This window comes from Mustela erminea, chromosome 18 (assembly GCF_009829155.1).
Source record: "Mustela erminea isolate mMusErm1 chromosome 18, mMusErm1.Pri, whole genome shotgun sequence".
Classification (NCBI taxonomy): domain Eukaryota; kingdom Metazoa; phylum Chordata; class Mammalia; order Carnivora; family Mustelidae; genus Mustela; species Mustela erminea.
Window position 1 is genome coordinate 13,876,436 of NC_045631.1, and position 15,547 is coordinate 13,891,982.

General features: G+C 48.2%; 1 protein-coding gene across 4 annotated transcripts in view; it reads left to right on the top strand.

Annotated features, from left to right (window-relative positions):
• Positions 1-15,547, top strand: part of LOC116578106 (multidrug and toxin extrusion protein 2-like) — a 66,998-nt gene that overhangs the window by 1,109 nt on the left and 50,342 nt on the right. For 3 of the 4 annotated variants that reach the window (XR_004280738.1, XM_032322060.1, XM_032322062.1), the window contains exons 3-8: positions 6,365-6,433; positions 9,517-9,665; positions 10,436-10,478; positions 11,273-11,317; positions 12,846-12,943; positions 15,111-15,208. Coding sequence is in view for 3 of the 4 variants with exons in the window: in XM_032322060.1 (XP_032177951.1) it covers positions 6,365-6,433; positions 9,517-9,665; positions 10,436-10,478; positions 11,273-11,317; positions 12,846-12,943; positions 15,111-15,208 (502 nt within the window). In the remaining variant the exon portion in view is untranslated. The remainder of the gene's footprint in view (positions 1-6,364; positions 6,434-9,516; positions 9,666-10,435; positions 10,479-11,272; positions 11,318-12,845; positions 12,944-15,110; positions 15,209-15,547) is intronic. The other variant, XM_032322061.1, reaches the window with a different exon arrangement.

Consider the following 15,547-nt stretch of genomic DNA (forward strand, 5'->3'; position numbering starts at 1 on the left):
GGGGTGACGGCAAGGTGGACTCCCAGTCTTAGAAAATGTCTCCTTCGCTCCCACTGGAGGTGGGTCTCTGCGGGCGGGACCACCGAAGTTTCTCTGTGGCTTTATGGCTGGGATGACCTCACTGTGTGGAATGAGTCGTTTTATTTACAGGTCTGTCATTGAGGGAACCAATTCACGTGAAGGGATATTTCCTCTTCTTTTCAAAGTTTACGTGGGGCTTCTAGAAAGAGCCAAGAAAGCAGAGAAGCTTTATAGACCGGTTGTTAACTATGTCCCCTGGAGAGGATGAACTTGACCCCTCCCCCCATAGGTCACTGTGGTCCCTGAGACACCTTGAACTCCTGGTCATTCTGTTGGCTGTGAACAGATATTAATACTGGGTTGTTACTGGGAACTTGGAGGGACACTTTCTGTCTGTTTCTCCATGGGGCCCACAGTGGGGGGGGAGGGTTCTACCTTCCAGCTTCCAAACTTTTCTTTCCCAGTGTCTTTTCTTAAAAACTTATTTTAATTAATTTTTTTTTACTGAGCTGTCATAATCGACATACAGGTGTATAATGTATTAGTTCGTTATGTGTATATAGTACGAAATAATCACCATTCTAAGTTTAGTTACATCTGTCACTAAACATAAGACTTTTTTCCACGTGATGAAATCTTCCAAGATTTAGTAACTTTCAAACGTGCAATACATATTATTAACTATAGCCACTATGCTGTACACTGTATCCCCACATTTACATATTTTGTCACTGGAACCTTATGCCCTTTGACTGCCTTTACCCAGCTCCTCGGCCCCCAGCCCACCCCCCAGTCTCTCATAATCCCCAGTCTGCCCTTTGTATCTATGTGTTTAGTTTTCTTTTGTTAAGATTTCACATATAAGTGAGATTCTATAGCATTTGTCTTTGAGTGGCTTATTTCACTTGGCATAATGCCCTCAGGGTTCATCCATGTTATGACAAAAGGCAAGATTTTTTTCTTTTTATGGCTGAGTTATACTGTGCATCGGAGCTCGCACACGTGGGTGTGGACCACATTTTCTTTATTTGTGTATCCATCAGGGGACACTTGGGTCGTTTCCTTATCTTGGCTTAGGAATAAGCAGTGAACATGGCGGGGGCAGATATCTTTTTGAGTTAGTGTTTTTGTTTCCTTTGGTTAAATACCCAGAATTGGTGGGCGCCTGGGTGGCTCAGTGGGTTAAAGCCTCTGCTTTCGGCTCAGGTCATGATCCCAGGGTCCTGGGATCGAGCCCTGCATCGGGCTCCCTGCTTGGTGGGGAGCCTGCTTCCTCTCTCTCTGCCTATCTCTCTGCCTACTTGTGATCTCTGTCTGTCAAATAAGTAAATAAAATCTTAAAAAAAAAGAAAACAACCCAGAAGTGGGATTGTGGGATAGTATGGAAGTTCTGTTTTTCAGTTTTCGAGGATCCTTCCTACTGTCTTCCCAGGTGGCTGCACCAGTTGGCGTCCCCTACCATAGTTCACAAGGATTTCCCATCTTCTCCAACACTTGTTATTTTCTGTCCCAGACTCTCACAGGTGTGCTGTGGTAGTTCTTCGTGGTTTTAATTTGCATTTTCTTGAGGATGAGTGATGTTGAGCATCTTTTCTAGCATTCGTTGGCCCTTCGTATGTCTTTGGAGAAATTTGTATTCAGATCCTCTGCCCAGTTTCTAATCAGGTTGTTTGGGGTTCTTTTGCTGTTGAGCTGGATGAGTTCTTCGTCTCTTTCGAGATGAGCTCTTTACCAGATACACGATTTGCAGATATTTTCTCCCATTCGGTAGGTTGGCTTTGCATTTTGTTGGTGGTTTCCTTTACGGGGTAGAGGCTTTTGAGTGTGGTGTAGTCCCACTGGCTTGCTTTGGCTTTTATTGCCTTTGTTTTTGGTATCAAATCCAAAAAATCATTACCAGGACCAATGTCAAAGAGCTTACTGCCTATGTTTTCATCGAGCTCTCTGATGGCTTCAGGTCTTGCTTTCAGGCCCTTAATCCATTTGGAGTTATTTTTTTGTGTATAGTGTAAGTCCCATTCTTTGGCCTGTGGCTCTCCAGCTTTCCCAATACCCTTTATCGAATAGACTGTCTTTTTGCAATACCCGTGTCTGAACATTACGTCCAGGTACAACATCTTCTACTTTTCCCTGTCAGGATATCCACTGGCCAGTACCGGGTCTCTTCAGTGTTTAGCAAACACTCCAGCACCTGGGTGCTCATCTCCTTGGATGTGGGGTGGGCCCAGTGTCCCTCCATCTCACTGGCTTCCAGGGTCCCCCAGATCTACTCCAGGGCTCACACAGTACACATTTTGTCCCACAGCATAGACCCCCTGTAGATGTTTTAAACTTTACTTTCCTGCTGGCAACGTTTTATCCTTGTGCCGTCAGTTCCCCACACCACCTGCCTTTGACCTCGTGGGCTCTTCCCATGCTGTGGTCCCTCCATCTTCTCTCCCTCCCAGGTTTGTGGGCCGGTCAGTCCATGCCTGACACCCCCTCGTCTGCCCGTCAACACCAGATCACCATTACTCCCCTCTTCAAGACCACCTGTGTTCCAGAACCATCCTTCCTCTTCCATTTCTTCTCTTTACTTGGTCCCTCTGCACTAGGATAAATGTATCCAAGTCTCTCCCTTTCTGTAAAACCACCTCCAGCCCCCGTCCGCCTTCCAAGCCCCCGTCCAGCCTCTAGCCACTTCTGCTCTTTGCCAGAAAGTCTTAGGTCTTTATTTCCTTTTCTGCCCTTTGCAGGGTGGCCTGTATTTCTCCACTACTCTGTTTCATGTGCCCTAATGTTGCCCGTGACATCCCGCTCTGCCTTCTCCGGGGGCCTCGCCCTAACCGGGCCTCCCTGCCACCCCTGGCCTCCTCTCTGCTTCCTCTGCTGACTCTCCTCAGATCTCCTGCCACCCTCTGACAGGTGTACCTCTGTCTCTTCCCCTCCTTCCTCCTCTTTATTGATGCCTCTCAGATTTGTGTCTCCCTCCCTGACCAACGTGCCCCCTCCCGTGTCTAACCGGCTCGGGATCTGTCGGCTTGAATATGCCAGGACCCCCTCACACTCAGAAAATGTGTGAAGCTTGAGTGACCGTCTTCCCCCGGAGTACCTAGACCCTCCCCTCTGTTTTTTTTTTTTAAAGATTTTATTTACTTATTTGACAGAGAGAGAGAGATCCCAAGTAGGCAGAGAGGCAGGCAGAGGGAGAGGGAGAAGCAGGCTCCCTGCTTAGCAGAAAGCCCGACTCAGGGCTCGATCCCAGGACCCTGGGATCATGACCTGAGCCGAAGAAGGCAGAGGCTTAACCCACTGAGCCACCCAGGCGCCCCTGTCCTGAATTTCTTAAAATGACTCCTCATCTTCTGTTTCCTGCTATCACTGTCCTGGCCTGGTCTGCACACTACCTGCCAGCCCTGGGCTGCCCCTCCTCTGGATCTGACTCCCATCTCATCCTCCTCCAGTCCCAGCTGTTAAAAAAAAAAAAAAAAAAAAAATCAAAGCACCTCCTGGCTTAACCCCTTCATTGCTCCTGGCACCAGGCAGTGAAATCCAGGCATGGGGCATCCTGCCTGTGGGTGCCCACTGCATTCTGCGACTTGCGTGGGAGGCTGGGGCGTATGCTTCTAGATGTGACTTTGGGGCATCTGCAGAAAGCTTTCCTGGAAGCCCCAGGTAGAGCCTGTCCTTCTGGGGCTCTGCCACGTTCTATGTCCTAGCATGCCCTCCTGTCGACTGGGCGGCTCATGTTAAGCTTTGCTGAGCCTGGTGCCTGGCTCAGATCTGGCTCAAGTGGGTATTTCAGAGAAGGACATAGCTCCGGGGAACTGTGAGCTGGGCTTCACCTGGGCATGTCCTGGGCATGACCTTCCCAGCGCTATTCTTTCACGCTTTTCCATCCCGAAGCACCTGATGATAAGAGCGTAAGAAGAGTTCTTACGTTTAGAAGAAAAAATTCATAGGTACAGGGTGAATAGAAACCTGAAATTCGGGACCCCTAGATGGCTCAGTGGGTTAAAGTCTCTGCCTTCGGCTCAGGTCAAGATCCCAGGGTCCTAGGATCGAGCCCGCAATCGGGCTCTCTGCTCAGTGGGGAGCCTGCTTCCCTTCCTCTCTCTCTGCCTGCTTCTCTGCCTGCTTGTGATCTCTGCCTGTCAAATAAATAAATAAAATCTAAAAGAAAAGAAAAGAAAAGAAACCTGAAATTCAGGTAATAGGCCTGAAAAGGATATATGGGAAGGTTGGTGTATTCCAAAAAGAGGAATTTCTGTAGCTAAGGTTCAAGGTCAAGGGGTCTGTGCCTGTCCTTCCTTAAGCAATGGGTGGTTAGACTATGTTTTGACCAGCTGTTAAGCTATAACTAATTGCTAAGAAGACAGCAGGCCCAGTATCAAACTATTCATGAGAGGCGCCTGGTGGGTCTGTCACTAAGCGTCTGCCTTTGGCTCAGGTCTTGATCCCAGGGTCCTGGGATCGAGCCCCACATTGGGCTCCCTGCTTGGGGGGAAACCTGCTTCTCCTTCTCCCACTTTCTCTGCTTGTGCTCCTTCTCTCGCTATCTCTCTCTGTCAAATAAATAAAATCTTTAAAAAAACCCCACAACTATTCATGAAAGCTGGATACATTAAAAAATGTTCTGCCTTACGAAAAATTGTCGGTGGAATGAGAGGATTTATCAAAGTGTGTTTTTAAAAAATTTTATTTTTAAAATATTTTATTTATTTATTTGAGAGCGAGAGAGCGAGAGAGAGAGGGAGAGAGAGAGAAAGCACAACTAGGAGGAAGGGCAAGGAAGAAGCAGGCTCCCAGCTGAGCAGAGACCCTAATGTGGGGCTCGATCCCAGAATCCTGTGATGGTGACCTGGGCCAAAGGCAGAGGCTTAAATGACCAAGCCACCCAGGTGCCCCAAAGTGCTTGTTTTTTAAAATAAAAGAACATTAAAAAAAAATTTTTTTTTTTTAAAATAATCTCTCCCCCTTACATGAGGCTCAAACTCACGACTCCAAGACCAAGAGTCCCATACTCTACCAGCTGAGCCAGCCAGGCGCCCCCTGGGAACATTTATTTATACCTTATCTTGCTTCCTGAAAAGTTTGAGTTGGTTTATAAAAATACTTCCGAGACAGAAGGATAAATAAATAGCTGGTAGGATAGGGTCAAAGAAACATGCATAGAAAAAGACTCAGCTAGGATTGATCAGCACCCAAGAAGGTGCAAATCGTACTCTGGACTCCAGCCCTGGTAGTTTCCAGAAATTCCCAGCATGCCCAAGATGTTACAGAGCCCTGTACTCGGGGGAAGGATGGCCTTTCTGATATCGAGTCAGAGGAATGTCTCTCAGCTCCTTTGGTAAAGTGGAAGACGGTGTCCTGGATAGCTTGTCACGGAGATACAGAGCAAGTCTGGAACCGGCTGAGCATACAGGTGGTCACTGTATGGGGAGGGGGTGACATCAGAACTTAGGGTTAGCAGCCCTTGATGGGAGTCAGGGCAGACTCTGACAAGGACCCTGACCTGGGGAGAGACTCGGAGCCCTCCAGGAAGAGGGATAGGGAGGCTTCCCTGTCTTTTCCTGGAAGGCCGAGGAGTGTTTGGCGTTTTAAACCTTGACGCTGCCCTGGACTGGCAGGCAGAGCACAGGGTGTCTTGGTGTGGGCGTCTCCTGCTGTGCCCTGGACCGGGGCCCGGGGACTTGCTCTGTGTGTGTCCTGTCACCGACTCCCTGGGGGGCTGGAGTCTGTGACCTTGGTCAGTCAAGAAATTAACTCACGGGGGGTCGACCTCCCTGCTAAAGGTGAGACGGGAGATGAAAACGAGGGCCTCCAGCTCCCCTCTACCCCCCACCGGCCACTGCAAAACAACATGTTGGGCTGTGCCCTCCATTGTCAGGGGCCCAGGCTGAGGCCGAAGCCAGTGGGTGACCCAGAACGAGTCCCCGTGCCTCACTAAGGGATTAAAGCCCGGGACCAGCCTTCCCGGCCTCAGGCCACCACCTGGATGGCTGCAGCTTTCTGGAACTTGTGGCAAGCTCGTGGTACCTGCTCAGGACAGGTTTGCCTCGCACATGGAGGACCAGAGTCCTTGCTGTCAGCTGCCGGTCACAACCTCACTTCTTCACAGAGATGTTGCAACGGGCACTGTGTGGAGAAAACTTAGTTGGTAAGACACCCTGGTCGACATGAAGGGATTGTGGTCCTCTCGTCAGAGGGTGCATTTCTGTTTACAGTTGACAGTCAGCCGTTCGACCTGAAGGAGAAAGCCTTCTGCTTGCTCCTCGAAGATATTCATTCCTTGGTGTGGGGGGAGCCACTGTCCCCGTTGGTCCCTGGGGTGCTGGCCCAAGCTCCATGTTGTTCCTTGCAGGTGGTGAATGTCATTGGGATTTCCGTGGGAACTGGCTTGGCCTCCGCTTGCGACACTCTGATGTCTCAGGTGAGGACCCGTTTTGGTCGATTACCTTTCCTGTGGGAGACCATGTAGGGGACTGTCCCCTCTGTGGCTTTTACTTGTCAAATACGATGCTGCTGGTGACTGGATATAAGGAGAGTCGGCTTTCTTGTGTGCTCAGGTGGGGCTTTCCTTTTTCTTTCCTGTTATGATCTCTCCTACCCTAAAACTGCCCTCCCTCGCCCGGTGTTGAAGACTCACCTGTCCATCTCCTGCTCCCATCTGTCTCCTGAGGTCCAGGCTTGAAAGCTGGTCACGTTCCAGACATCTCAAACTCAGCTCGACCAGAACTAAACTCATCAGACTTTCCCACCTGAACTGTTTCTCTCACAAGAATACACTGTCCTCCACTCAAGTCAGAATCTTTTATCTCCCATCTCCGTATGTTAGCAGAGAATCTGTTCATTTCTCTCCATCCTCACTGGCTGTCATGGGATTGGGAATTCTGGTTGGGTGTGCTAGCATAATCAAAGGAGAGTCATATTCTGGTCCAGGCCTTTCAATGCTGGGTCTGTCTTCCATCTCATCCACTACATCCACCTACTTTTTTGTTTTTTAAGATTTTATTTATTTATTTGACAGAGTGAGATCACAAGTAGGCAGAAAGGCAGGGACAGAGAGAGAGGAGGAAGCAGGCTCCTTGCCGAACAGAGAGCCTGATTCAGGACTTGATCCCAGGACCCTGAGATCATGACCTGAGCCGAAGGCAGAGGCTTAACCCACTGAGCCACCCAGGCGCCCTCACCTGCCTACTTTAGAAGCATAGTGGTTTCCTCTATAGGATCCCAGATGCTTGGGGAGAGAGCCTTTATCCCATTCAGTCTTGGAATCCCTAAGTTCAGCCTTGTGCTTTCTATACCCTGGAAGTTTGTTGAATGAGTGACAGGAAGGCAGGGAAGCAGGCAGAGATGGGTAGATGCTGTGGACAGATGGTTGGGTAGATGGATGGACAGTTGGATAGATGTTTGGGTGGTTGGTAGATGAATGAGTGAATAGATGGGTGGTGGATAGATGGGTGGGTGGATGTATGACGAATGGGTCCTGCCTTCAAACCCAATGCCTGGGAGAGTGAGGACAGGGTTGTGTCCCAAGGAGGGAGCAGCACTGGGCATATGTGGTGTCTCCTGAGCTGTTGTGCAGCTCTGCGGCCATTTGTGCATGAAGGTGTCCTGAGATGGTTTCTATGAGCTAAGCCAGACATGGCTCTAAAGGAATTAATGCAATTTAAGTTCAAGTTAGCTCTGGATTGGCATGGTGTAGGATGTGAATTTTTATTTTAAGCTAGTTTTTTGTCCTTTTTTTGCACCATTTATTTTTATTCATATTTAAAAAAACAAAGACATCTATGACTTATTTCACCATCTATCAATATATAATGGGCATTCTTCTGTATTAGTAAATGTATTCCATAATAGCACGTTGTTTCCTGGATTTTTATTTTTTAAAAAGATTTTATTTATTTCACACACACACAGAGAGAGAGATCACAAGTAGGCAGAGAGGCAGGAGAGAGAGGCGGAAGCAAGCTCCCTGCTGAGCAAAGAGCCTGATGTGGGGCTCAATCCCAGAACCCTGAGATCATGACCTGAGCTGAAAGCAGAGGCTTAACCCACTGAGCCACCCAGGTGCCCCTTTCCTGGATTTTAAATAGCCTCTTTATTTTATTTTATTTTTTTAAAATATTTATTTATTTGAGAGAGAGAATGCACAAAAGCAGGGGGGAGGGCAGAGGGAGAAGCAGGCTCCCCACTGAGCAGAGAGCCTGTTTCAGGGCTCTATCCCTGGAGCCTGGGATCATGACCCGAGCCTAAGGCAGACACTTATGGCTGAGCCACCCAGGCATCCCTTTATTCTTAGTTTTTAAAGATCTTATTTATTTGACACAGAGAGAGAGCACAAGCTTGGGGGGTGGGCAGCAGAGGGAGAAGCAGGCTCTCCAAGCCTGATGTGGGATTCAATCCCAGGAACCCTGGATCATGATCTGAGCCCAAGGCAGCCGCTCAACCGACTAACCACCCAGATGCCCCTTAAATAGCCTTTTAAAAAGATTGTAAAAAAAAATTAATAAAAAATAAAATAAAAAGATAGTTAAAGGTCAAGTACATATAGAAACTTCAGATTACCTAGAAAAGTATTTGAACAAGATGGGGGAAAAATCACTAAAATTTAATCTTCTGAGTTCTCTCTATTAACTTTTTGGTGACTGTCCTACAAACACTTCCATCTGTGTACACTCACACATCCACACCATTCTAAAATCTGCATGGTTTTAAACCATGTGTTTTGGAGAACGTGGTATGAAGCAGGTGCACACATTGCCTTTATAATATTCTTTGTCACGTATACTGCTTTTTTAAAAAATTTGTTTCTATTGCTTCTTGTACCGTATTTTTAGGTAGACCACTTTTTGGGTGTGGAAGGAGACAATCATTCTGGTTACTTGAAGGAAAGGGAACATGGGAAAAGCTCCACGAGACCCAGACTCAGCAAGGCCACTGTGAGGTTGCAGCCCCTCGGCCTGGGTCGGGTCTGCTTCTGTCTGGGGCCTGCCCTGTCCTCCCCTGGACGGCTCTCTGCTTCGTGGTCTGGCCACCCAGCAGCTGCTCAGCTCTGGCTTCTCTACCCTTGTCCCTCCTAGACTTCAGCAGGTTATGTCATTTTTCCATCGACCCCGTCTCACTGTGGAGGCCACTGGGGCAGCTGCCGTGCCCCTCCCTGGTCCCAGACACGCAGCTTGCCCTGTGCCTCTCCCAGATTGCTCTCAGCACACCATGGCATTCTTTTTTTTTTTTTTTTTTTTTAGTCAATTTTAAGTTTTTTTTTGTTTGTTTGTTTGTTTTTTTAAGATTTTATTTATTTACTTGCCAGAGCGAGAGAGTGCACAAGCAGGCGGAGTGGCAGGCAGAGAGAGGGGGAAGCAGGCTTCCCGCTGAGCAGAGAGCCCGATGCGGGACTCGATCCCAGGACTCTGATCATGACTTGAGCTGAAGGCAGAGGCTTAACTCACTGAGCCACCCATGCGCCCCACACCGTGGCGTTCTTTACCGTTATGTGTTTCTTCTCTCAAGTCCTTTGGCGGCAAGAACCTAAAACGCGTGGGGATCATCCTTCAGAGAGGAATCCTCATCTTGTTGCTGTGCTGCTTTCCATGCTGGGCCGTCTTCATCAACACGGAGCGCATCCTCCTGCTTTTAAAGCAAGACCCCGAAGTCTCCAGGTCAGCAGCATCACTCATGTCAGAACCCCAGGTTCAGAGTAAGGGGCTGTCCGGTCCTCTTCCTCACGTCCACGTTCCTGGACTCCAACCCTATGGCAAACAGAAGCTGTGACGTGCAGACCATAGGAGAGAGGGCTGGTGGGGGACCATCTGACACGGCGTGACGCGGGGTGACACAGGGTAACACAGTGACCTGATGCCATGTCCCGAGTGAAAAGATGCAGGACAAGAATGTGTGTTTTGTATACGCGCAGAGTACTTCTCTCCTCCCAGAAGCAGAATGGCAACACAGTCTCCTTCCTGTTTTTTTTTTTTCCCTTTTCTTCTTCCCATTTGTTTTACGAGTTGGGGTGTTATTTTTTTTTAAGCTATAATTCCAGCAAGCTCTGTGGGATCGCCTACAGGGTACATGGGATGCGGGGAGGCACCTCTGCTCTTCTAGAAGACCGTTTGGCCGGCTTCAGTGTGAGATACACCTACGGTCCTGACTCAGTTTCTAAGTATTGCCAAGTTTCCAGTTCATGTTGCTGTGTGTTCCTTCTACCTTTTTGGCGAAGAATGAGCTGGGAGGTGTGAAGTCCAGCTTTCCTGCAGCCCGCCTACTGTAGGGTTAATTTGGGTTGTTGGAAAAGTCTCGTAAGAGCGTTAAATTTCCCCATGTAAATTATGTTCAGTTTTAATTTTTATAAAGTACTGCATGGATTCAGTTTGAGGAAGTATGATCAGCAATTGTTTGAATGTTAACCAACACTGCTTGTTGTATATTTCAGGATAGCCCAGATTTATGTGATGATTTTTATTCCTGCTCTTCCTGTAAGTGTCAAGGGTATTTTTTTTAATCTTTTATTTTTTAAACGTTGACTGATTGATTGATTGGAGTGAGAAAGAGAGAGAGCGAGAGGATGAGTGTGGTGGGGGAGGGACAGACAGAGAAGCCGACTCCCCGCTGAGCAGGGAGCCCAACTCTGGGCTCCATCTCAGGACGCTGGGATCAGGACAGGAGCTGAAGGCGGACGCCCAACCGACTGAGCCACCCAGGTGCCCTGCGTTGCACTGTGTGAAGCAGTTAATGAATGTGGTCATGTGTGTGCCTCCGTCCTTTCATTTATATAATGCTATTCCTGTGTCCGTTCCGCGAGTATCTCTTGGACCTGCCATCCCTCCCTTTCTGATTCTCAAAGCTGGTACCATTTTGAGGTCCAGCAGCTTATAGGAAATACACACATTGATCATGGGAAGAACTTCCCTTCCTTATGCCATGATTACTCTCGATTGCAAGCTAATCAGGATGTTTCCGGGGCTTCCCTGGGATTTGGGGATATACCCCCCCCACCACCACCGTTGGTACCCTCAGAGCCGTTCAGGTGTCAAGGCAGTGAGCTATTTTCTGCTTCAGCCAGTTAGAGGTTGACTTGTCTGTTCTGTCAGACAGTCCTTTCTGGAAGATTCCAAACAGTTAGCATGCTAGCATTGACTGGTGTGGCTCTGGTTCTCCGATTTTGTGGTCTTTCATCAAGAGGAAGTATCTTCTTGAAAAACGGAACTCACAGGGACTGTTGGATTGACACTTTGATGTTAACCAGGGCGTTTCTGGTTTCGTCTTACAGGCAGCCTTCCTCTTCCAGCTGCAGACGAGATATTTGCAAAGCCAGGTACAAGTTCTTTGTCTTTTCTTACTCCACGGTACTGGAAATGTAGAGTGAGTATTCTTAGGGCATTTTCTATGAAAGTAATTCATTTTTTATTTTTTTCCTGGAATTCTACCCAGAGCTCCTTGTTGGGGAGACCTGACATCTCGTGGATGGATTTTGTCCAGCTCAGGGGAGACGCCCGTCTCCATCTGACTGACTCCTGCGCCCACCCCTGGTGTTACTGTGCATTCCGCACCCTCCACCCCTTACCTCTCCCGTGGGCTACCTACCGGCTCTGTGTCTGGGCCCAGGCCTGGCCCTGGTGCCTCTGTTTTTGGGGAAGAGATTGCAGAGTTCCAAGGGCCACAACCCCAGAAGTGCCCAGGGTTCACGGTACCCCCAATACACCCGAGGGAGAAGGGACACAGGCAAGATGGGCAAGGGCAGAGGTGAGGGGTGACCTCTGGCTCACCACGTCACCCTCCCCGATCCCTCTTTCCTGAGCTGCTTGCTTGCATCCGTGTGACTTCTGTGCACTGAAGCCACTCTTTTTTTTTTTTTAAGATTTTATTTGTCAGAGGGTGAGAACTCACTGAGCATGAGCTGTGGGAGAGGCAGGCCGGTGATGGTCCTGTGCTGTCATTTAAAATGACATAAAAAATCCGTAACTCGGATTGCCCCCCTGTTCAGGAAGACCCCCTCTTCCTCCTGCCCATCTCATCACTCTCACAGGACTCCTTCCCCGGGAGGCGTGGCAGCTGTTTCTGCACCACACCGTTCGCCAGAGCAGCGCCTGGCCTACCTCTTAACTCGATTAGATTGCTCTCTGCCTGCATGGACGGGGACCGCCCACAGGTGGAGGGCTCGTCCCACTTTCTAGCCTCCCCACCTCCACATGCAGATGGCAAGTCCAGGCTGCACCCGGGCGACGGATGGGCTGCAAATCGGAAGCTTCCACGACCCCCTGCTCAGGTTCCACTAATTTAATTAGAGCGACTCATGGAACCGAGGACAAGTTTGCTTACGATCTACCAGTTCATTATCAGAGGGAATGACAAAGAATGCCGACAGCACCCACCCCGCTGGCAAGGTCTGTGGGAAAGGGGTGCCATCTTCCCAGCACGTCCTTACATTCACCAGCGTGGAAGTTTCCTGAATCGTGTGCTTTTCGGGGAGGCAGGATTGATCATTATGAGAGAGGGGCTGAAACAGTCGAGCTTCTAACCCTGGCTTGGTGTTTCGGGTGACCAGTTCCCATCCGGGAGCCCACTCACAGTCCCCTCATTGTGACAGAGGGCACCCTTGTCACCCAAGACATTCCAAAGGATTTAGGAACTCCGTGTCAAGAACCTGGGTTGAAGACCATATATTAGAACAAAGGACTCCCCTTGGTGCTCTTATTGCTGGGGGAATCACAAGGGATTTAGGAGCTCTGTGCTTGGAACTGGGGGGATGAGAGGGGCCAAGACCAGTATACGTGTCTTCCCTTATTTCACGCCACCTGATTAGCTCTTGAAAATGCTATTTGTTTTCTTCTTGGGGATTTTAGGGCATCATCATGCCGCAAGTGATCACTGGGATTGCAGCGAATGTGATCAATGTGGGCATGAACGGCCTCCTACTCTACGCCCTGGACCTCGGGGTTGTGTAAGTAGCGACCCTCTCATTCCCCAAATCCCTAGTGCATGCCGGGTGCCGGCTCTAGCCAGGGGCTGGGATATGGGGGAGTGAGGCAGCCTGGGAGGGAGCCCTGACAGGTTTCCCTTAATACGGGGCAGGGGCTGGTGCTCAGGAGGGGCAGCCAGCCCAGGCTTTGGGGAGGGAGTGAGGGGCTTAGTTGGGGGAGATGAGGGAGAATGTTCTGGAAAAAGTGCTGTGTGAACCAGCACCTGCATGTCAGACTGGAGTTAGCCCGAGGAGCCTGTGCAGATGGAGATGGGCACCTAAGCAAAGGCAGGAGTGGGGGCAGAGCACGGTGCGGAATTCTCCTGCTCTCTCTGAGTTGTAAGAAATTGAGCCAATTCCATCTTTATGAAGCTCGAGAACATGAGGGTCCCGTGGAGGCGCCATGCTGTTGGTCCATCCCTCAGCTAAACCTCCCGGTGTGTGCTGGCCCAGAGCCAGCCTCCCCCGCAGGTGGCAGGTGTGTTCCCACCAGAGCCTGGAGATGCAGCCCTGAGCCCTGACAGTGTCTGGATGCCTTAGGGCACCGTGTTTCTTCCTAAATGAAAATTGGTTTAGTGGGTCTTGATCGACACTTTAAAAAATGAGGTATATTATGAATGACAAAGAATAAAATGTGGGGCGCCTGGGTGGCTCAGTGGGTTAAGCCACTGCCTTCGGCTCAGGTCATGATCTCAGGGTCCTGGGATCGAGTCCCGCATCGGGCTCTCTGCTCGGCAGGGAGCCTGCTTCCCTCTCTCTCTCTCTCTGCCTGCCTCTCCATCTACTTGTGATTTCTCTCTGTCAAATAAATAAATAAAATCTTAAAAAAAAAAAAAAGAATAAAATGTGATAGAATAGGAAACACGAGAAGGTACAAGCGTATTTTCAGGGGACGTTTGTTCCTGCGTGTGTGTGCATGTGTGTACACATATTGTTGTGGGTACCAGGTAGTGATAGAAAATTTCTTTCCTACTATTACTTGCAGTATGAAATATATATAAAAGCCATTAAATAAAGGAGAGTGGAGAGGTGGGGTATAAGAATAATCAATGAAAAAAGTTTTGTAACATCTTCTTTATGCCAAGAGCTGAAAGAGGCTTTGGCTGGGGGTGGGGACGGGGGGTGGTGGTGAGTTAGAGTCGACAGGTTTGTGAGCTGGTGACGTCAACCCACGTAAACAGCTAAGTGGGGGGTCCGGGTTTCCCCTGCAGGTGCACCTTACAGACCCTCTCTTAGAAGTTTCTTGAACAAAATAAATAAAGAAAAATCTTTAAAAAAAAAAAAGTTTCTTGAACAAATCTACAAAGGACAGTTGGGTGGGGGATAGTTGGGTAAGAGGAGAAGAAGAACCCACGGGAATGGATTAATCGGTGATAAAATTTAAGGATCGGTCAGAAGAGTGAAGTGAAAAAATAGAAAGCAAGCAGCCCCGGGCTCCTTGTGCCAGGATGTGGCATCGTTTTATTCGTGGGATAAAATATCTGTCGAGGATGTTCTAAGGTTATCTTGTAATAGCAAACAAGTTTATTACAATCTTGAGAAATAATACCGCCATGAACCTTAGACCAGTATTTTGAACATAGTAGCTGTGTTTTGATACTCTATGTATCTATGTGTAAGAAGTTATCTGATGGGTTATTTGAAGCTGTGAGGACAAAGAATGGTGACACATGTTTATATGTTCTTTTGTTTTTTGGATGACGATTAGTCACCTTTGGGTCTTCCAAAATTTAGCATTGCTGTAAAGAAAACAAGTCTGTCTTAAGTGGGTACTGTATTTAGACCATTAAAAGGTAGCCTATGGGTTCTAGGCTTTTCTTTTTTTTTTTTTTTAAGATTTTTTAAAAAATTTATTTGATAGACAGAGATCACAAGTAGGCAGAGAGGCAGGCAGAGAGAGAGAGAGAGGAGGAAGCAGGCTCCCTGCTGAACAGAGAGTCCTATGCGGGGCTCCATCCCAGGACCCTGGGATCATGACCTTAGCCGAAGGCAGAGGCTTAAACCCACTGAGCCACCCAGGCGCCCCCAGGTTCTAGGCTTTTCTAAAGACTGTGATTCTCTAACTGAGCCAAAGCTCATGAGGGGTAGCCTGTTTCTTTGTACTTGCACGGAAGGCACTCACAGGGAATGATCACGTTCTCTCCCTCAGAGGATCTGCCTGGGCAAACACCACTTCCCAGTTTCTCCTGTCTGCTCTTCTTTTCCTGTATGTGTGGTGGAAAAAAATTCACGTCGACACCTGGGGAGGTACGAGGACTTTGATTTCTTACATTTTGTTATTTGTTATTCAGAAGGATGTAATTCTGGTTTGGGGAATTGTCCCCCAACTCCGAGAGTTTTTTTTGTGTGTGTGGTTTTTTTTTTTTTTTTTTAGTCTTTTGGAAAATTTAAAAATTATAGAAAATATTTAAATTGGTCAAAATATAAAAGTTATAGGTCAATATGAGATTTTTTAAAATTTTATTTTATGTCTGCGAAGGCAGCTTTTGGTCATAAAAAACCACTGACAGCTGTTTGGTTGTAAGAATCAATACTTAATGAATTAAAATTGCGGATATAAAAGTCCTGACTGTTCTTTGCAACTAA